The sequence below is a fragment of the Pygocentrus nattereri genome, chromosome 1, assembly GCF_015220715.1.
Source record: "Pygocentrus nattereri isolate fPygNat1 chromosome 1, fPygNat1.pri, whole genome shotgun sequence".
Taxonomy (NCBI): Eukaryota; Metazoa; Chordata; class Actinopteri; order Characiformes; family Serrasalmidae; genus Pygocentrus; species Pygocentrus nattereri.
This window is the reverse complement of record NC_051211.1, coordinates 22,698,134-22,721,281: the sequence shown is the minus strand read 5'-3', so window position 1 is coordinate 22,721,281 and position 23,148 is coordinate 22,698,134. Positions and strand designations below refer to the sequence as shown.

General features: G+C 38.2%; 1 protein-coding gene across 1 annotated transcript in view; it reads right to left on the bottom strand.

Annotated features, from left to right (window-relative positions):
- Positions 1-9,244: 9,244 nt before the first annotated feature.
- Positions 9,245-23,148, bottom strand: part of LOC119263244 (cytosolic phospholipase A2 gamma-like) — a 15,996-nt gene continuing 2,092 nt past the window's right edge. Inside the window, exons 3-9 of the mRNA XM_037537964.1 lie at positions 22,327-22,528; positions 18,771-18,876; positions 18,460-18,600; positions 17,735-17,800; positions 11,987-12,141; positions 9,659-9,824; positions 9,245-9,393 (exon numbers count right to left, since the gene is read on the bottom strand). Coding sequence (XP_037393861.1) covers positions 9,245-9,393; positions 9,659-9,824; positions 11,987-12,141; positions 17,735-17,800; positions 18,460-18,600; positions 18,771-18,876; positions 22,327-22,528 — 985 coding nt within the window. The remainder of the gene's footprint in view (positions 9,394-9,658; positions 9,825-11,986; positions 12,142-17,734; positions 17,801-18,459; positions 18,601-18,770; positions 18,877-22,326; positions 22,529-23,148) is intronic.

Sequence of the window (23,148 nt, the reverse complement as noted above, 5' to 3'; positions counted from 1 at the left end):
CTTGGAAGTGCTCAGGATCGATCTTGACAGAGGAAGTCATGGTCATGACTGGAGTAGCTGTATCGGTAGGATATAACTGACCCACTACAGTCCCTGCTGGTACAAGGGAATGCAGAGTGGTTCAGGCCCCTTCCAAATGATCTGACCCACTGCCTCATCTTGCCCACAGTACCCTGCACTATGATGTGTCCGGGTAGCCTGTGTGAACACTTTGTTCAAGCCTAAAGCAGAGACTATGTCCACTCCATGGGCCTCCTTACAGAGTTGGGCCAACCTCTGAAACAGATTGGCATTTGTTCCAAGTATTACTGGTGTCTGGTCTGGACACCTCGGCCCTGGGCATACCAATGCCAACACAGAAATAGTTTCTTGTACTCTAACTAACTCTTTGGGGAATTGTACATCCACCACCATGTACCCCTTATGAGGGTAGCTGGACTCACTAAGACCCCACACAGCTAGGCCAGACACTGGTTGAATTGGAACATCTGTCAAGTGCTTTTGGTGCCACTCCTCAAATATTATAGTGACCTGTGATCCACTATCTAGATGTGCACTGCATAGTTTGTCGTTGATCTTTATCTGAACAATGGGTGAGGGACCTATTAGTCCACTGGGAACTGCTCTTTGACTTGCAACTTCCCCAGCACTCCTTTTGGAAGAACAATGTAATCTGTCTTGTCTTGAAACTGAGAGTAAAGCAAGGGATCCATATTTTGAAAGTGAGGCTGAGGCACTAAGCTAGTTTCTTCGCTCTTTAGAATTTTATAGAATTTTAATCAAGGGGTCTATGTACAGCTAGTTTTTTTTTTTTTAGGAATTAAACCCTATATCCCAATATCCCAGTTGTGTCTCCATTTATGTAGCACTCCTAAACCAGGTTTTAAGTGTTTTACCCACTTGATGGTTTGGAATTTTTGGGTATCGGGACGATGGAGGTGGTTTTGAAGCAGCTTGGTACCACAGCACGGGCCAAGGACAGGTTGAATATGTCCATCAGCACTCCTGCCAGCTCTCCAGAACATGCTCTGAGAACACGTCCAGGGATGCCATCAGGACCCGCAGCCTTGTGGACTTTAATCCTGCCCAGCACCGCTCCTACATCGGTGGCAGAAAGAGTCAGTGGTTGGTGGTCTGCAGACACATCTGCCTTGGTTGCAGTTGTTGGGTTCCTTCTCTCAAAACGGGCATAGAAATTGTTGAGCTCGTTGAGGAAGGAAACATCAGAGGAGGCGGGGGAGGGGTTGATGGTCTTGTAATTTGTGATAATCTGGAGTCCTTGCCACATACGTCGGGGGTCGGAGTTGGAGAAGTGTTCTTCTACCTTCCCTTTGTAGTGGTGTTGGGCCTTTTTGATGCCCCTCTTCAGCTCAGCCCTGGCTGCACTGTAGGCCTGTGCATCTCCCGACCTGAAGGCGATGTTGCAGGCCTTCAGCAGGAGATGAACATCCCGGTTCATCCAAGGCTTTTGGTTGGGGTACATGGTGATCTGTTTCTGGGTGGTGACACTGTCTATAGTGGTGGAGATGTGGTCCAGTACAGATGAGGCGTACTGATCCAAGTCTGTGTGAGTGAACATATTCCAATCAGTGTTTTTAAACCGGTCCTGGAGCACACGTTGGAAGAGTGGTGAGTATCGAGGTGTGAGAAAAAGGGAGAGATGGTCAGATTGTGCAATGTGGGGGGAGGGGTGTTGCTTTGTATGCCCCAGGCAGGTTGGAATAAACATGGTCCAAAGTCTTGTCCCCTCTGGTATGGCAGGAGACATGTTGGTGGAATCTGGGGAGGACTGTTTTCAGGTTGGAGTGGTTGAAGTCACTAGCAACAATAAAAGCAGCCTCAGGGTGTTTGGTCTGGTGTTTGCTAATGGCTGCATAAAGTTCTTTCATAGCCAGCTTAGCATTAGCATCCAGGGGGATATACACTACAGTGAGTATGATGGAACTTATTTCTCTTGGGAGATAATGAGGTCTGCATTTGACCATTATAAACTCCACATTAGGTGAGCATTGTCTCTCGGTAGTAGCAGAGTCTGTGCACCAAGCTTTGTTAATATAAATGCACAAACCTCCACTTCTGGTCTTGCCGGAGTCCTCTGCTGTCCTATCAGCTTGGTGTGTGTGTCGTCCTGCTAACTCAATAGCATTGTCCGGGCAGCCATTGTTTAGACATGTTTCGGTGAATATCATGACGTTTGAGTCCATAATCCATCTGTCGTTGGTGATGGAGAGCCGTATTTCGTCCATTTTGTTAGCCAGAGAACAGACATTGCTGAGGAAAATGCTGGGTAAGGGCAGCTGGTGTGGTATAAGCTTTAGCTTAGCTTGTAGCCCTCCATGCCTACTTTGTTTACGTTCATGTTGTTCACGTGCCACCATCTTGGTCGTAAGGTGGAATGGGAAAATTCGAACAAGAATCTGGTGAATAGTTGACTTCAGCTTCATATCACCAAAGAATTAGGGGTGGGTAATAATAAATCATTGTCTTGTACCCCTCTTTGAAAGCATTTGATACCCTAAATGTAACTGAAGCCTAGTAGTGAGGAGCTGAACTTTTCCCTTCTCTGCTATCACTGAACACGGGCCGGGTCACCTACAGAGCAGCACTAGTAGGCTGGTAATAAAGTGTTTTTATTACTTTTTTTTTTTTTGAGGGTTGTACCATTTCATAGGGCAATATTTCAACCACTACAAATTGTAACTCAGTTCCAAGGGGTTAGGGTGACACTCAAAAATGAGGGGTAGGGGTAAAAAGAAATGGGATTAGATCTAAATCCTGTGTGAGTTCAGTGATCTGGTAAAAACAATGTTTTACTGTGATATATGATTGAATGTACTTAGCCTCTGTTTGTTACTACACTGTGTAAATTTACTACATCTAAGTTTGAGTATTTTCTAGCTAAGGGGATTCTTATTTGGTGTGGACCTGTTTAACGTTTTCTTTAATTCAATTCGTTTTGATGTTTTAATGCTCCAGCTGTATTCAGGTCTGTATCAACTGAACTGAATCTAGCCCCTGAAAAAAGTGATCCCTGTTCAGTTTACTGCTCAAAACATTTGTTGTGCTGTCCTGCACCAAACAAGTGAAGTCAACTCCACAGTGCACATTTTTCTCAGTGCACCTCAGATAGATAGATAGATAGATAGATAGATAGATAGATAGATAGATAGATAGATAGATAGAGATAGATATTTTATTGATCCCGAAGGAAATTTAGCGGTTGCATAACTGTCTAAATAATCTGTTTTAATACTTCTTTACAGGCACATATCACTCTGGCAGCACAAGCTGCTGTTAATAACTGCAGATCAGCAACAAAATAATAACAAAGTTTGATTTTAGCACATGGATTGCTGAACGTACATAAAGTTGGAAAATCAATCACAAAGAAGCAGATATCAAGTTAACACTAGCCCTCCTGAGATTTCAAGATCCTCAGGACATCACCCCTCCTTCTTGCCAGCAATTAGCAAGACCATACATCACCCTTTATTATGTTAATTCACAGAGGAGGACTGAGACAGCAGCTCTGTGTGTGAACCTTGTTTGCTGGCTAGTTCACTTCGACCTTGCCAACAGTATGAACGACTGACTGAACAAACAAACGAAACAAAATTAAACTCGTACAAGGAAATGTTGAAATTATGTTAAACTGAATCAAGGAAATACTAGGAGTGTGTTTTATTTACACAATGAACAACGGAAATGCACAAGTAATTTCACCAAGTAAACGCCAAGAAATGGGTTGCAGTTTGTCTTTTGACGTAAATGGGTAAAAATAGCTGTCAATCAAAACAGGATTCAGCCTTTTGTCTGATCCTTCAATCATTTTGCAGAAGCTCTGCGTCCAGACCCGCCCACAGCTCCATTCACCACAGAGACGCTCTGCGTTCGGGGGCGGGACAAAATCGTGGCATTTATCCAATGACCGGCGAGTTTCGAAGCAATGAAAAAAACGTCCCGTTTGAATGAGTGGTCCTGTTGAAGTGAAAAGACACTCAGCTTTTAACGCATTTGTAGTGAATGAAATGTTAACACAACTGAACATATTTGACATTTTAGGGCAAGCTGAGCTTCCCTTGCAGTCTTAGAGAAATCGCCACTGCTCTGTCCGTCACTACTACGCGCCCTTGAATTCTAACTTTTGAAACACGATTCTACAGATTCTCCGTCGCGCTGTCGGATCGGTAACATATACACTCGGGTTGTAACTTGAAGTTTACCTTCAACTTGTGTCATGTTAGGTGCTTTGGGAGCTGTAGGAGCTTTCTGTGGGCATGGGGGTTTCCACTTCCACCGCACTCCATATCATTACCAAGACAATGGGCGTTAATCGCTTCACAGCAGGGGAGTGGGCTACATGGTCGCTGGTTTCCCTTACGAAAATTTTCGTAGCTCGCGGAAGATTAGTGTTAAGTGCCTCCGTTTTCATGGTTGTAAACAGATCTTGCATAATTGCAATATGTCTGAATGATAAACAAACACCTACATGTGTAAATTGGTCCAGTTTAGCAGTTACAGTGCGAAACCAGCCAAACTAAATGGGGAAAAGATCACAAAAACCCAATCCCTGGTGCAGACAGAGTTTGCGGTAACACTTTCTATGAAGGTTATGTTTGTAAGCATCTATAAACACATTTATAACATGTTATAATGCATTCATGAGTCATTATAAACACTGTTATAAATATTTATAAAAATAAATTACACTGAATTACACTTTATAGCCATGTTTATTATACATTATGCATTGTTAATATAATGCATTATACGTAGTGTTAATAACATGTTATACTGTCAGCAGGGGTGCAACTACATACTTTCTGAGGTGGATGCAAACATATTATTGGCACCCCCCCCCCCAAAACCCCGCCCCTTAACTTAAAGTGACTGAAAAAAATTAAAATTAAAATCAAATAATTAAGCAGGCAAGCTAAAATAAGGAACGTTATAAACAGAATACAAATTAAATGGTAAGAGCAAAAAACAAGCAATGAGGATTTAATTAAGAAGAAATAAAATAATTCAGAATAAACTGATAAGTGGACAGGCTAAAATGTAACGCAATAAAATAGAGATTAATAATTAGAATAATAAAATATAAGCACAAAGAAAGAGGGTTAAAACACCAAGTTTATATAAAAAAGTAAATTATGGAAATAAAATAAACAGTAAAACAGAAGACAGAATAAATAAAAGGAAGAAATAAATGAAATAAAAAGGTAAAAGGCGAAAAGTATGGAATAAAATAGATAAAAAGGTAAAACAGAAAATTAAATAAATAAAAGGACAAAATAAATAAAAATGTAAAGGAAAACTCAACTAAAACCGTTACAGGCTGAATGTGTCTGAATGTGGCTAGAAACTAAGAGTTTAAGATGATTTAGTGACACCAGCGAGCTGAGCTTTAGACCAGGCTACCACGGTTAGGATATTAACTGTTGACTAGCTAGGTTAGCTAGCTAAACAGGCTACTATAAAGAGCTATGACTTGACTAATGTCACTCGTTTTGAAGTTAAACTGAGAAAATAACCAGTTCAGGGTTAATCAGGTCGTAGCTGGAGAACCAAGTTTAGCTTTAACGTTAGCTTGCTGCCTCACTGCTATCATTCATCTGGCTGGCTGGGTAATATTAATATGGCTAGCCTTAGCTAGCACAGTAACATACATCTTAAACTGAAAAGGCGATCTCTTCTGATTGTGTGAATCTATTCACGGTGAAGTGCGGGATCTTTGGGGAAACTATGGAAGGTTTGACCTCTATTAGATTCCTTTATTTTTGAATAAGTGCATTTGGGAACGCAGCAGTGAGGCAGCTTTGCTAGAACCCAGTGGTCCAACGCTACTTTCGTACCCTACAATCTCGTTTTGGTAGACAAAGGTGACGTAAGTGAATAAAGTGTATAAACTGACCAACCTGCTGTCTTTCAACCACTTTGAGAAGCTTTTCTTCATCCCTACAACATCTTTTTCTCTCTGCCTCTTCCATTCCCTATGGGACGCGTTCTCAAGCGCCTGTGTTTGAGAGCAAATGACAGGAGGGTAGGGGACGGAGTGGATGGGCGCCTAATTTGTGCTGTGCTGTTTTTTGATGTGTATTATCATACTTGAACAAACAGCTCTTACAGAAAATGCAGACTAGAAATAATTTTCCGGCATCGTTTTGGCGCCCCTCTAGTGCAGCGCCCATATGCGCCGCATACACTGCATACCCCCTTTTTGCGCCACTGACTGTCAGTGGCAAACTGTCAGTCATTCCCAGATTGGAGAGTGTAAAGACAAATACAAAGATTATTCACATGCTGAGATTTTCAATATTTTATTTCTCACCACTGGTGCTGTTAGGGTTGCATTTTAGGGGCTTAAGTCCTGAATATTTAGATGTTCCAAACAGAATTGTCCAGCCTAGAATTATTACTACCATGAGCTTTTCTTAAGCAGCGCTCTCACTTTAAATGTTACATTACAATACAGTAAACCATCGTATTCACACTGTTTGTCAATCACAGTGTAAATGTGTACTTTTTTAATCCCACAATCGGGGAAATTCCACCTCTGCATTTAACCCTTCTGTGAAGTGAAACACCACATAAACACTAGCAAATAGACACACACTAGGGGGCAGTGAGCACACTTGCCTGGAACAGTGGGCAGCCCTATCCACGGCGCCCGGGGAGCAATTAGGGCTTAGGTGTCTTGCTCAAGGACACCTCAGTCATGGACTGTCGGCACTGGGGATCGAACCATCAACCTTCCGCTCACAAAGCCAGTTCCCTGACCTCCAGCCCACGACTGTCCCTCTGCTCTGTGAATCTTTGTTCATCAATCAGTGAAATAGAAAAAATACAGACTGCTTTACAGTGGGGTCCAAAAGTCTGAGATTAGAGTAAAATAATATTTTTAGTAATTGTTTTTTTCCATGTTCCCCTTTAATGACTGTGCACTTGAACTGAACAGACTCCACAGATTTGTGCGAAAGCTTCTGATGACTAGACCAAACACATTACTGACCTGACTAAACATGAGCTTCAGTGGAAAACATTATCTTAGACTTAACAAGGCCATAATCTGATCAGTGTCACAAATTTGTTCAATAAACGATTAGTGACTCTTTTTGATTTGACTTTTATTTATCATAAATTGTTCAAATTCCTAGGTTTATATGAAAGTTTGTGCTTTCAGACTTTTGGACCCCTCTGTATTTTTGCATGTGTTTCTGTACATCTTGTTATTAAATGTACTGAAGAATGTTCACTGCATGTAAATTCAGTAAAACAAATGAATGGTAAATAAAATCGGCTATTAAAGCATTACAAAAAGACTGCTTTTGTCTTCAACTATTTTGTCCGCAGCAAACAAATATAATTAGTCTAGATCAGTGGGTCTAAATCCTGGTCCTGTTGTATCATTGTGCTACAAATTTTAGCCCTTCCTGAGGTGAACTGCATGCGTTAGAGGACAACACTACAACATGTAGGGTCTTGGTAGTCCAGGATCAGGAGTGAAACCTGCTCCTGGAGACCCAGCTTCCTGTAGAATTAATCTTGGTAACACTTTCTATAAAAACATGTCTATGAGTATCTATAAACACATAACATGTTATATAGTCAGTGATCAAATTGAACATAATAATGCATGCCTGAAGTTGAATCCATTGCAATCACCTGTTTCAGCCCACTGCTGGACATCAGACACCCACTTACATTTTACATTTATGGCATTTGGCTGACGCTCTTATCCAGAGCGACTTACAGTGTGATCATTTTACACAGGCAGGTGAAGGTGGTGTTAGGAGTCTTGCCAAAGGACTCTCCAAGTATAGGATGTTCCAAGTTTTTTTTTTTTACCTACTGAATCTATATTTTAGTATACTTTGGAAATGTTGGATGTGCTAATTAGTACTGATTATATATTACATTAAAACAAATACTATGGTCATGAAGATAAAACTATAGTCCTAGGAGCACGTGTTACTGCTGTGTTTAAAATGTACTTTAATGAAGAATGCTTAAAAATGTGTTCATTTTGTGCTGAAACAGTGCTTCATCACACTATGCTTACAGTAAACTGTGCTTATTTTATACTGAAACTTCTTAAATGTGTTTATTTCTGTGTCCAAATTATGCTTCAATGAAATACACTTTTAAATCCTTAATATTATGTTAAAAATGTGCTCCTTTTATGTTAAAATCTTACTTTAACGGAAAAATTCTAAGAAACATGTTATTAACATGGACGGCACGGTTGCCTCACAGCGAGGAGGGCCTGGGTTCGATTCCTCATTAGCCTTTTTTCTGATACCTTTGACTCCTACCACTATTTAAGTTGTTTTAGTGGGAATCATTATTTCATTGAAGTAATTTTTATGTAACATTTTATTTTCACTTGAATATGTTAAAGTTGCTCTACACACCTCTGACAAAAAGTGCCATTGCTAGTTGCTTATAAAATGTGACAGTATATATTATGTACAATGTGTTTTAAATATCTATTTGTTTCTTCCCCTTTAAGAAATTTATCATCAAGATTTGAACACCTATATGCTGAAAGAAGACTATTACGGTATAAACATTTGCATTTAAAACCTGCTGGTTTTGCCTTCTAATGGGAATTGCACGGCTTCCCAACTTTGCAACAGGGTTATAGTACCTTACAAGTAAACTGGTGAGACATGAGTAACCAGCACAGATCTTAATGTATGAGTGTAATATAGTTACACACAGAAGAAACTGGAAGCAGCCATTCAGCTGCACTTTGCACTGGTTGCTGTTTTTTTTTAGTGTGGAGAGGAAGAGAAGTGAGAAGAGCATTGCAGTAATCAAGATGAGGTTCTTATTGGTCATTGTAATTTTTTTCATCAATAACAATGTAATAAGCTAATATAATCCTTAGTTTAGAAATCATTTGTGATTATGATTAAAAGAAGAAGAAAAAGCAGAATAAACAATCACAAAGGTAAACATGCAAGAAAAGTATGGAACAGATTCCAGATTCTTCCAGACAAAAACAAAGTCAAAACTTCAAAACGACAAACCAAACGTGGCCAAATCTGATATGCCATGAAAGAACTACTACTACTACTACATTACACACAAACTAATTATTGATTATTTGCTGTTTTGTATATTATATTATCTGATACATGAAAAGAACTATCCAGATCCAAAAAGACTGGCATTCCCAATATTTATATTATGGGTTTTACTTATTTCATCCGACTTTTCCAAGCTTGGAAGTTTTCTTTCATCCAGTGACATTTCCGATCTCCTTGAGCAGTTTCTCCTTGTTGTTTTTGATGTTTAACCCAGCTTTCTCCAGAAGATTTGTGATCATTTCACGACTGTAGTTCATTTGAAAAGTGGAATATGTTTTCACCCACTTCTTAATTCCTCCTGAGAAAACAGACATTTACTCCTTAAAGCTGCATTTCTGTTGGCTTACAATGAACAGCATCCAGTATATTACCATTACAGTAAAGCCAATGATATACAAGTATGTATATTTCAGTGTGCTGTATGTGATGAAGCAGACTCAGGAGGTTTGAGGTGTGACTGATTAAGGAGATTAGGTACAGGTGATTTGAATTGGGAACAGGGCTAGTACTTGGGACAGTGAGACCTCTGGAGGCCAAATAGTGAATTGCTGACATGTACTTACCTTTGCAGTTAACAGCATTGAACAGAGGGATGTGAATCACAGTTGGAGCGTCGCTGGAACCCTTGAACACATAGAAGTCCTGTGGTTCTGTGTTTTTAGCAGGTAGAACAACCTCAGGGAAAGGAATCTGAAGGTCTTTGCACTTTTCAGCAGTCTGAACCACCGTCTGCAAAACAAGCAATTTACAGGCGATCTCTGTAAATACATTGTTTGGGACTCAAACATTAGCTGTAAAATGACCATCAGACAGCATTTTCCACTCTTTGCACGTTTTACTCAACACTCAGAGGCAAGCTGAGAAGAGGAATGGTCTGTTTTCTTTTTCCTGTCTGTTTTTCATCATTTTAGCAATATGTTTCTAGCAATTGCAACATTTTTACATTAATTCAAACATCAAGAACACTTCCAATCTACAGTGTTGCACTTTCTACAGTGAACAGGCCAATTCTTCATCCGGATTATAAGTAAAAGGTGTCTGTCTGCCCTGCAATGGACTGGCGACCTGTCCAGGGTGTATCCTGCCTTCCGCCCGAAGACTGCTGGGATAGGCTCCAGCACCCCCCCGCGACCCTGACGGAGAAGCGGCTTAGAAAATGGGTGGATGGATAAGTAAAAGGTGCAGAGTGTAGAATCAGGTGTCTAATGCCCTTTTCGACTTTGAACAGGCAGATCACAGACATATTGTGTTCTGATATTTGAATTCTTAGCAGAACTAATGCTGTCTCTGTTACCTACAGCTAGCTACCTAAAAGTGTAATAAGCTTTCATATTGGCTTGGTGGCATGGTGGGTAGCGCTGTTGCCTCACAGCAAGGAGGGCCTGGGTTCGATTCCCTGGCTGGGTGACCGGGGTCCTCTCTGTGTGGAGTTTGCATGTTCTCCCTGTGTTTGTGTGGGTTTCCTCTGTGTTCTCCAGTTTCCTCCCACTGTCCAAAGAAATGCAGTCAGGCCGATTGGACATGCTACATTGGCCCACTGTGTGAGTGTCTGTCTGGATGGACTGGCGACCTGTCCAGGGTGTATACTGCCTTCTGCCCAATGACTGCTGGGATAAGCTCCATGACCCTGATGGAGAAGTGGCTTAGAAAATGGATGGATGGATGAAGCTCCATTAACAAATTTAGAAAAGCTTTAAAAACTTGCTTAGTAGGATTTTTTGCCTTTGACTAAGAACAGCAGGAGGGCAGTCAGTTTAGGTGAGGGAGAGGAGTAGTTGTTGTTTAGCCCCTCCCAACTAAAATCAAAAAGGGCACATTACAGAACTGTCTGTTCTCTTTTTTTTTGTTGCTCCCCCACCTTTTATTCAACAAACCAGAAAAATGGCTTAAAGATGAAATAACCACATGTGTTTTAATGAGCCTCCTTTAAAACAAACCTCTCACCTGTGAGTGAGGTCAGTGAAAAAAATGCCTCAATATATTTATTTTGCTATGATATTTATTTAAGCTGAAACAAAGCACGCCATATTCTCACCTGATAGAGGAGAAAAACATCACTTGTTCTTCTCTCTCTCTCTTCATAGCAGTGATTTGCCGAAAGTTAAATTTGTTTCTTGAGATTTTGATGGTTGTGTCAAACTGATCACTTTCAAAATTCTGATTCAGGTTGTATTCAAATGCAAAACATGCAAAATCTGCATGTTAAAACTTATATCCCACCTCCAACAGGGCAGAAAAGAGGCTGAGATCTTTATGGGACACCATAGATCCTTAAATGGTCAGGACTATAGAAACTACCGCTGCACTTCTTTTTGGAGGAGAAAGATGTTCATCATCAGATGAAAGTACTTAAGCTGTAAATTGGTACTGGTGTACGAACAATCGGCACAGCGCTGTGGCTGGTAGGAGTTAAGATTACACACACAATGCTGCTTTCTGTAACGTGGAGTGAGGAGGCGGACGCATATGCGGAGATAAGCAAGATTTATTAAGGGCAAATCCAAAATCAGGGTGGAGACAGTCCAGGGTCATAGAGCCAACACAGATAGATCGGGGACCAGACATGACATAAACCAGAATAGAACAGAACATCCAACACAGCATACAGCATATACTACTACTACTACTACTACTACTACTACTACCACCACCACCACCACCACAACCACAACAACAACAACAACAACAGAGACCAATACAAAGACCAGCAAACACAAGGGGCAAACACAGGGCTTAAATACACTGGGAAAATGAGGGACAGGTGGAAAACAGGTGGAGACAATCAGGGGTGGAGTCATGAAACGAGGGGGCTAAACCAAAACATGAACACATGCACAGGACTGGGAGGGGCCAATGGTGACACTTTCACTGTGTGTGCATGTGTGTAGTACCTTAAAAGGATCTCCTTCACTGAAGTCAAGGGAAATAATAAGGTCAATGTCTTGTTCTTTCCTGAGCACTGAGAAATAGGGTGAGTTGAGTAACAGTCCAGAATCTTCATATTCTCTCGTCTTTGATTGAGAGACACTGGAGTCAGCGCTTTCCACTGATGATAGATTCAAACAATACATTGTAAGGATAATATGGCTCTCCAATGGCTTCATTTACTCATTCTGTAATTATATTCTTTATTATGTTTTTCACTTCTCTTGACCACTTTGCTTGGATCTGGAGTGAAAGTTTCTAAAATATTTAGAAGGTTATTTAATCACAGGTTGGCAAGTCTCTGACATATGTTTCATATGTGCATTCCTGGGTTGCTTTAAATGATTACAGTATACAGTTGATTTTGTGTATACAGTTTATATGTATCATTCTTAATCACAGTCTTTGTTGTAGCTTACAACATTTGTATGAGTATTAACTGTCTATTAACTGTTTATTTTGAGAATTTTTACATGTAGTGTTGATGTCATTTAATATACTTCCATTGAATATATCCACTTTAAATAAAAAAGACAAACCTGTAATTGATTTTGCAAATAATACAAATTTTATTCATTTATTTTGTCTGAATACTTTTACTATCATTTTTAAACACATTTGCTTAGGGATACACGATCTTTAGTTCATATTTATATGTACAAAGTCAAAATACATTATGTATGTAAATTAAAAAGGTATATATTCTCCAACATAGATAACTTTACAGGAGAAGGCAAAAACCCTCTTATCTTTAATGAAGGTTAATGAAAAATTTTATTCGAAGTGATTATGGAGCATTTCTATTGGTGCATTCATCATAAAATGTTAACACAACGTAAAGGACAGCTGGTGTGTTGCTAAATGAAGTAGAAAAAAAAATGGAGATTGTTTGGACAGTGACGATGTGCACTGGAAGTGACCTAACAGATTTTTAAAAAAAATATATTTTCGTAATGAATTAATATCATCATTCAAAATTCCATGAATTCCTCAATTATCTTGTTTTTCATCATCACAAATTCTTATTTTGATAGTTCCCTCTTTATTTTTGAATACAATTCATTTTTGTATCACTAACCACACACCCACCACAGTACAGAAACAGCTTTGTTAAGGATCACCAATGACCTTTTGATGGCAGCTGATTCTGGTTTTCTCACTATTCTCATCCTCCTTGATCTCAGCGCAGCATTTGAAAATATTTCTCATGATATCCTTCTGAACAGATTAGCATCCATCGGTATTAGTCAAACTCCGCTTGCATGGTTTAGTTCATATCTTTCTGGCCGCACTCAGTTTCTTCAGTTTAAATCTCATTCCTCTAGTTTGTTTCCTGTTGCTGCTGGTGTGCCCCAGGGTTCCGTACTAGGGCCCCTTTTATTTATTATTTATTTGCTCTCCCTTGGCTACATATTTTGCAAATATAATATAAATTTTCATTGTTATGCTGATGACACCCAGCTCTATATTTCCTCTAAACCTACTTCATCTCTACCACCTTCCTCCATTTCGGACTGTCTGATGGAAATTCAGTCATGGTTTTCCTTTAATTTTCTTAAACTCAATAGTAAGAAAACAGAAGTTTTACTTGTTGGCACTCCTTCCACTTTAACCAAATCTCCGAATTTTCCCATTATTATTGATAATTCTCATGTATATCCTTCCCCTCAGGTAAAGAGTCTGGGTGTCATACTTGATAGTACGCTTTCTTTTTCATCTCATATTAATTCTATCACCAGTTCTGCCTACTTTCACTTGCATAACATTAACCGACTTCCTCCCTTTCTTACTCCTCATGCTGCTGCTGTCCTTGTCCATAGCCTTATCACATCCAAGTTAGATTACCGCAACTCTCTTCTGTTTGGTCTCCCGAATAAGACTCTCCATAAACTGAAACTTCTCCAGAACTCTGCTGCCCGGGTCATTACTCGTACTCCACCCAGAAAACACATCACCCCGGTTCTGCAACAGCTCCACTGGTTACCCATTGAAGCTAGAATTCATTTTAAAATTTTAACTCTCACATTCAAATCCATTCATAACCTTGCTCCTCCTTACCTGTCTGAAATGTTACACATCTACTCCGTCCCGTTCCCTCAGATCCTCATCCTCCACTCATCTTTTTGTTCCTTCTGCCCGTCTTGTTACTATGGGCAACAGAGCCTTTAGTCGCTGTGCCCCTCAGCTATGGAATTCCCTCCCCCCAGTTATTAGGAATGCAGACTCTCTTCTCTCTTTTAAATCTCTATTGAAAACATACCTGTTTAAGCAAGCATATTCTCTTTAAACTGGTTTGTTGTTTTACCGTGACTCTTTTAGTGTTGTTTTATTTTGACATATTAAAATGATTGTTGATTCACATTTATTATTATTGCTTTTTCCTGTTTTGTAAGGTGACCTTGGGTTTTTGAAAGGCGCCATGAAATAAAATGTATTATTATTATTATTATTATTATTAACCTTCTAATATACAACACGGGTCAAAAATGACCCACATTCATTCTCAGTGTTATTTCATGCACAGCTAATAGTTTCTTTGAAATGAGCTTAAATATTTGGTATTTCATTACCGCAAATTCTTCTATTCTTACTTCTAGAACAAAAAGAGTAGTTTTTGTATTACTACATCAAGTTTACACACTTGGGTCAAAAACAAGTGAGTACAATGAGTGTAGAAACAAGATAGATGTTCCTAATAAAGTGCTCAGTGACTGTAGATGTCATTTTGTAATTAAATTATAGTTCATTTCCCACCTTTCATTTTGTAGAGGTAGTTGTTATTTGTTCCCCAGGTCCAGCGCACAAGTTTTTCTATGGATCTCAAAATGGCAATCCAACTTCCTGACAAAATAAGATGAAATAAAATAAAGTTGACTTCAGATTTCTAATACATTCTGCCTTTAGACTAGATATGATAAAGTAATTTTTATAGTGAATTACAGACAGCACAGTTACCAGCAGACTTCTGAAAAAACTGTGGTAGTGTTGCTGTTTTAATAAATCACAGTAGTTTATTGTATTGCTTATTTCAGTTTATTACAGCACTTGATTAAGCTAGTGTCACTGCACCCCTGTGATTTGAATGTATAGCTCTAATGTGCACTCCCAGCTGTCATTAGGATTCTTTGTTTTCTTACAGATTATAAAGATAATGATGGAAACACAAAATCTGGGTTAAACCTCTGGCCACAAATGCTTCAATTATGATGTGCAATGTATAAAGAATGATCACTGCACTACATTAAGAATGAACTGGATGTCTTTCTTAATATAACTTAAAATTAAATTTAAGTTTAATTCAAATTAAACACCATCATTGTTAAAGCAACAAAACAAGCATGTTAAATGCATTTGAATGAATTGAAAAAGGCACATGCAGAGCTAAGCCTAGGTTTCTATTTATGTATAATTGAGTCAGCAGAAAACTCTGAGGTGTATTGTTTGGAAAATGCATCAGTAAAAGTTTCTACTCACCGTCTTTATTATGGTGTTCCTTACACATGTCAGTGATAGAACTGCATGCTTGCAGAGTGTAATCTTTTAACTCCTTTTGGGTCATCGTCTTTGCTGATTTCTCCACCCCCTCTTGATTAAGAGTCATCTTCTCTATTTTTTTATATTTATCTAAAGAGAAAGAATTTATATATATGTTTATACTGCTTATATTGTTTATGTTGATGCTGTGTGTTTATTGGGATGTGGGCTTAGTTTTGTGGGTGAGGGAGGGTCACAGTCAGGGTGAAGCCTGTCACTGCAGGTGACCTTCACCGTGAGTTTGTGTGTTATGTGCCTATTTCCCACCTGGTTGCTCAATATAGAGCTGTTTTTGGTTCACTCTTTCTTTTTTTCTGTTTGAATGACCAAAGCAATCATAACACCACCAAATGTTTTGGTTGTGACAATTTTAGCCAGCGTTGAGCATAACTCAAAAACACAGTTTAGAACAGTTGTACACACATAACATTATCATAGTTTTTAGCAAAGCACTAAAAAGCTTACTTAATTGCAAAAGAATATATAAATGATAATTCATAATGTTACCCAATGGACCCACTCACTCACCATGTGGCCATGAGGGACAGGGATACAGTCTCACTTTCTACTGGAGTTACACTCCACATTGTAATTCACTATAAAAATCTCCATGGGAATCTTTTTAATGACTTTATCTGTCATAATTGGCTCCTCCCACTCCTCCATGTGCTTTTCTATTTACTTTTTATCGTCCATGTGCTTCTTTGTTTGGTTTCCTCCCGGTTCTGTCCCTTGTTTCTTGTCTCAACCCTTGATTGATTCCACCTGTTTTCCACCTGTGTCTTGTGAACCCTCGTTAGCCCTCTTGTATTTAAGCCCTGTGTTTTCCTTAGTCTAGTGCTGGTCTTTGTTTGTATGTTTGTAAGCCTGTTTGATCGTTCTGATTGTTTGTTGTTTGGGACATTGTTTATTGTTTGATTCTTTTTTGTTTTTCATGTCTGTCCCCCGATCAATCCATGTTGGCTCAATGGCCCTGGACTATATGGACCACGACACTGGATTTGCCCTTAATAAAAGTCACTTATCTCCGCATATGCGTCCACAACATCGCTCCCCATGTCACAATGTGTTAGAAATCTGAAGTGAACTTTATTTTGTGCCAAATATAAACTTAACCTTCTTTATATATTTTGGTGGTGATATGATATGGCATAGGTATATGTGCGTGTCTGTGGTGTGTTCATACATATATTTTTTAATGTTAGAGTAATGTTATGTATTCTTTGGATTATTGTATATAATATATGTTTTTTATTGTTTTACGTTATTGTATATAATGTATGTTATTGTACAATACAACCTTTCAGGTGCTCATTCATGGCTTTGAGGTGATGTGTAAGGTCCTCCTTTTTCAGTGATTGAAGGTGCAGCTTCACAAGTGTTAAGAGTGCCTCAGGAGCTTTCGGCACATCTGCCGTTTGTGATGCTTTGCTTTGTTGTGCACTTTCTGTTTTGGTCGAAGAAAAAAAAATGAAGGTAATATGTAGAGTAATGTTAACCCTAAAATGGTCAACGTTTTACTACACACTTCTATAACCTAAGAACACAGCTGGTATGTATTGTAGTTCATCTAGTTACTGAATAATAAGTATAAATATGTAATAAGACTGGAATTTGAAAGGGTTGCTTTCATCCATTTCCTGACTCAGTGGAACATCTTGTATTTTGGCAGTAGTGTGCGCTGAAATGGACAAAAACCTTAATGCATGATTATGACATAAATCAAATACAACAAACAGACCATTTAAGTAATAAATAATATGAGCAAGTTTAAAGTAACTTAAAATAATCATTAAAATTCATTTTGCTCTTCAAGTATCACATTTTTAACCTATGTCTGTGCAAGGCTGAGACAAATGCAGAGCACGGACAACATTAATAATTTTGTTTTGACTTATTTACCATAAAAGTCAGAATGTATGCATCATCTATCATTCAAAAGTTCTAACAAACGTAATGATGATTGTGATACACCATTGTTACTCAGTGATTACAAAAGCTATCAGAACATTTGCTACAAAACCCAAAAATCTTTTGCTGTCATTCTTTTTTTTCTAACTTTTATTATTGTATTATTTTATTGACCTTGTACAACACAAGCTAATTGAGTACTTATTAATTCAGAGATTTACACTTAAGGAGCAATAAATGAGAAGATAGTTAAATTGGGAGGTTCATACGTGTGATTAGTTCTTGTAGTTTCTTAAGGATCACCTCCATATCTGCGAGGACACTGCCACACAGGCCTGTAAAAATTCCAAACAACAAATAAAAAACAGACAGTGAGACTGTGTTCAAAGTAAATGTCCATTGTCCAGCCCCAGGGCCAAATGCAGTTCACTGGCAAGTCTTAATGGCTTCTACTTAATAATGTGCTATAAGTGTCCTGCCAATAAGTACACTGAAGTTTTTCCTTAATACACTGTAGAAAGTGGCTAATCAGACTACCTAAAAATTACTTCATGTGTTATCAAGCAATTTAACTAATTTTATTTAACCTAAAAAATTACTTTGATTAAAAAAAAAATCATTATCATTACTACAAAACAGTGCAAAGCTTTATGAAGTTATACCGTTAGTGCTATTAAATTCCATGCGTGTGGAATTAGTATTTTAATCCAGCACACTAAAAGTACATAAAATCTACTTAAAAAATCGCTTCATGTAGTAAAAAGTAATGAACTAGTTTTATTCAACCTTAATAAATACTTTAAATGAATGTTTCAATCACTGCAGTTGTTTTTTTTTAAGGTGAATAAAACTAGTTAAATTTCTTGTTACTACATGAAGTCATTTTTTAAGTAGAGCTGGTGAGCCACTTTTTACAGTGCATGATTTTCACGAGTTAAATGTATGTAACATTGTTACTGCTTAATCATTTTGTTTTCATCTTGGTGTGAGTTACCTTGTAAGTACAGCATATCGATCTCAGGCTGCTTCTTAATATTCTTTCCATTCTCAAACTCACTTCCCAAAAAGGAGGAATCCACAAAGGCTCCAGAGAGAGAATAACCTGACTCATCTGGAGTGATCTCAAACCAAGGATCTACAAACAGAAAATACTGTAAGTTTCCCTCTTTCTCTATCTCTCTCTCACACACACACACACACACACACACACACACACACACACACACACACACACACACACACACACACACACACACAGACAGGCAGGCATGCATATAAAACACATACAGATAAATAATAAATTACCTGCATTCAGTCTGTCATATTTACACTGCTTGTCAATCACAGTGTAAATAGGATATGGGTCTTTGGTGTATTTACCCCTCTGCTCAGTGAGCTTATGTTCATCTATCTGTGAAATACAGAGAATAAAGACTGCTAAAGTGGGGTCCAAAGCTTTGAGAAAAGTCTAAGAATTAACACCCTGTGTGGGGTTGTGTGACCATAAGGCATATACTGTAATATTCTGTTAAACTGCCTAAATACTTTGTGGAATCTCTGCTTGAACATCTTTTGTGTGTTCCACCACATCTAACCACTCAAAAGGTTTTAAAGCCTCCATAGCTGGCAGGCCTAGAAGGGTTGAACAAGTGGTCCTAATGTAATGCTATATGAGCTAAAAAAAAAAAATACAAGCTAGCCAATTCCCACTATGAGAACCAGAAACTGCAGCTGCCACCTGTGCACAACTCACAGACTCCAGAGAAACAGGATTAATTAAAGACACCATGTAGTAATGCATTGCATTACTAAACAGACGCAGATGACTATCGTATTCTTTTAACTCACATTTTACTTGTATTCAATTGCCCTCGCTTCCTAACTACTACAGTGAGACAGACTCTTTATTAGAATACTAAAAAAGCATCATCAGCAACACACAAATGAACCAGTTACAAATGTATAAGATTTAAACAGTTTGTTAGTTTGCTTCTAATTCTACAGGACATCAGCAAGCAAGATAAGGGCAAAACTTAAAAATCCTGCTTAGGGCCTCAAAAAACTAGAGCTGGTCCAAAATGAAAGGATTCTTATTTGATCTGTATTGAACCTGATGCCACTATGAGCTGCTGGTGAATGGCACTGCAGTAATGATCACTCATAACACACTCATAGCAAGACGGACAAGCAAAGTCGCATATTAGGTAAGAAAAAAACGTTTGCGCTGTATTTTATCAGTTTTGTTTGTGTTTTTTTTCTCAGGCTGAAATTTCCCAAGTCCTGTGTCACAGTCGAGTCGTGAATCATTCAACATGCAACTCGAGAGCAACCCTGACTTCAATTCGCTGACTTGAGTCCTCATCTCTGCAAGAGTCTCTACTTAGTCTGCACTTCGTCTACATTTCACTGTCCCAGCAAAAAATGGAAAAAGCAGGCTTAGACTTATGTGTCCATTGCACATAAATGCTGTTGTGCAGATCGACTAACAAAGTTTATTGTTTCATGTAATAGACGAAGGCAAATGTGGTGTTTTCAACTCGAGGGTGGATTTAGTGTTTCTGGACAGCTCTAGGCAAAGGACAGTTATGGGGGCCCTTGGATGCACATTTTTTATTTAGTTGATGCTCTGGACAAGTGATATCATCTTAAATCTAGCTATTTTATTGACAGTGTGTATGTGCTATATGTTATTAATAATGTTGCAATTGAAGCTAGGAGTGTCGTAGATAAGTGTGTTTACTCATAGGAAGCAGTGACAGGAGAACTTAAATGTACTTCTGTGTTAGTGCCCTTAGTTATCTGTTATTGTGTGATTCATCATTACATTTTCCTCCACTGTGCAGTGCTGTGTGGAACACAGTCTTTTTGGCTGTTGTAGACACTTTCCTTCACCTCCACATATTAAGCTTGTTAACCTCCGAGTTCTCTTTACATTTTCAACATTAATAGCTTCTTATTTGATATTACTTCACCATTTATTACTATTTTGTGTGCCCCTCCAATACAAGTGATGGTTTTCCCTACTAATGTACTAATTGTACTATGAGGTCATGATTAAGTAGCCTATAGACCAAATCAGAATGCTTGTAGACATGAATGTTTAAAATGGCTATACATCCAAACAGAACAGCTCAATTTTCTTTTCTGCCACTGCTGAGTGAGAGAGAGAGAGAGAGAGAGAGAGAGAGAGAGAGAGAGAGAGAGGCCACTATTACCCCAGAGCAGCTAGCACTGGCTGAGACTTTTAAAGTGAAAAAGCTCCCCTCATCTCCATCTAATGGGTATACATAACCCAAGAACGTATCCTATTCAAAGTTTTCACCATTTCCCAGCTTTTAAAAGCTGACAAAGCTGCTAAAAGTGGTAAGAAACCCAGTGAATGTGTTGTTATGGCACTAATGTAACAATGATCAGCATCATTATAGCAGATAACATATCACGCTCTACTTATAAAGGTAAACTTTTTCATTAAACACTGCAGTGAAAAGAGTAGCTGGTACATGCTCACATGATCAAATGACAAAAACAAACCCCCCCAAAAAAACAAAAAACACACTCAATCCAGTTAATAATGAAGTTATGAGAATAGGAAGATCAGTTTAATATAGAATTTATCAGCACCAGAAAAGCTTTAGTAGCATGCAGCTTTCACAGGTTTGCCTGTATCAACAACAACATTAAGAGTATATAGTTTTCTAGTATTTAATAGCAAGTATGTAGAGATACAAACTAACTCAGTATTTAGATGTTTCATCAAAGGATCGCTGTAAACGTTTTCTTTCCTGTTTATTTGATTAAACAAATCTCAACGAAGAATCAGGATTGGTATAAAGTCCTGCAGCACTTCCAGTGGTCTCCACCGACAAGTGATGTCCAAACGTTCAAGATGTACAAGTGTGAAGGACTTGTTTAAGTGTAATACTACTACTAATAATAAATGAATTGTTCCCAATCCCTGCATGGTATTCCACATCACTTGAGGGGACTCAAAACAATTATTCTTTATATGAGTAAACACACTTATCAGCTCATCAACAGTGTAATAAACAGCAGCTAGTGCACATAAAGGAACGAATTAATGTAAAACTAAATTATCATTTATTCAATTGCAAATTACTTCAGACAATCAGTAACGAAGCAATAACTACTGCTTAACTAACAGTTAATTAACATAGAAAAAATGTTATTTTATTAATTAACATATATTTATCAATTAATTTATGATAATGTAAAATGTTCCAGATGATAACAATAATATCTACAGACAGATTATATTTACACTGTAAAAATCATCACCTAAAAGAGCTTGATGTGGTATCAAGCCAGTTACCTTGTTTTATTCAACCTAAATATTTAAACTAAAATGATGCAAAATACATTTTTACTTGTCACGCCAGTACTGCAGACTAATACTATGGACTCCAACTCCCAGAATCCACTGGGAGATAATGTGACACTGTCCACAAAACACGAACTGCTTCAGAGATCAGCTTCACCTCAATAATGATTGTCCCACCTGTTCCTTCCATAGACTCCTATAAAGACTGTTTGCTCACACCACTCTTTGTGAAGTATTGCCAGTTTTTAAGAGCATACTGAGACTTTTCTCTGCAAAATCAACATAAATTCAAATCTCTAAACCAGATGCATTCAACTTTTCCTCTGATCTCTTTTTACAGTATATATAGTTTATATATATAGTTTAGTACCTATTATACTTGAACCAGTATTTCTAAACTTCACTAATGTATGTGCAGCACAGGTATATGCTAGAAATGAATGCTGAACCTCTTTTAATGTCAAATTAGCGTGATCTGTTTGAAATTGTGAAAGTGTGACTAGAAGTATCAATTATTCTTACCTCATTCACCATGTTAGACACAATCAGTGCCGACCACACATCTGTCAGGCTGAAGTGGTCTTTTTCTGAATAGTATTTTGCCAACTTTTGACCCATTTCCTTCAAACTCACACTGCCATCAGCAAGCCTTTGGACAATGTCGTTTTTCACCAAGTCCAATTTGGTTGACCAGTCTGGTTCTTTGTATAATGATGCCATGCACCTTCAGAGAACAGTTGAACAAGACAGTGTTTTAATTTAAACAAACAAATAAATAAATAAATAGTCATCAACAGCCAAAATACAAAAATGCTAAATCATCAGTTTGGACTTCACAAGTCGATTGAGGGAAAATTTGACCAAACAAAAAAGACTCCACAGAAAGTGAACTGTGAAAAATATCTCTTTAAATTGAGGTTTGTTAGTATGTGTCCATGAATTGTTATGTTCCATGTTCAAGACGAACACCAGAGATGCTGGGATAAAGTGTACATGTGTTTATTGGACTAGTCACTGTTAACTGTTCCAGGTGCCAGTTTGTTACTGTGCAGCACAGACAGTCAAGGCGTTACTATCCAAACCAACAATTCAGTGAAATGCTGTTACATTTTAACAAGGCTGCAAAGTGCAATGGTTTTGCTTGTGTTAAAGATTAAAGGTGAATAAGTCAGTGTATTTCTTTTATTACAAGTACAAATAACCTGGAAAAAAATATTTTATGACATCAGGACAAGTGTATTACGTGCCTGAGAAACTCTGTTTGGGAAACTGCAGGGTGGAGCAGAGGGCTTGTCTGTGTTTAGCCCTCCTGTAAATCATTTTATAAGACCCTATGCCATATTA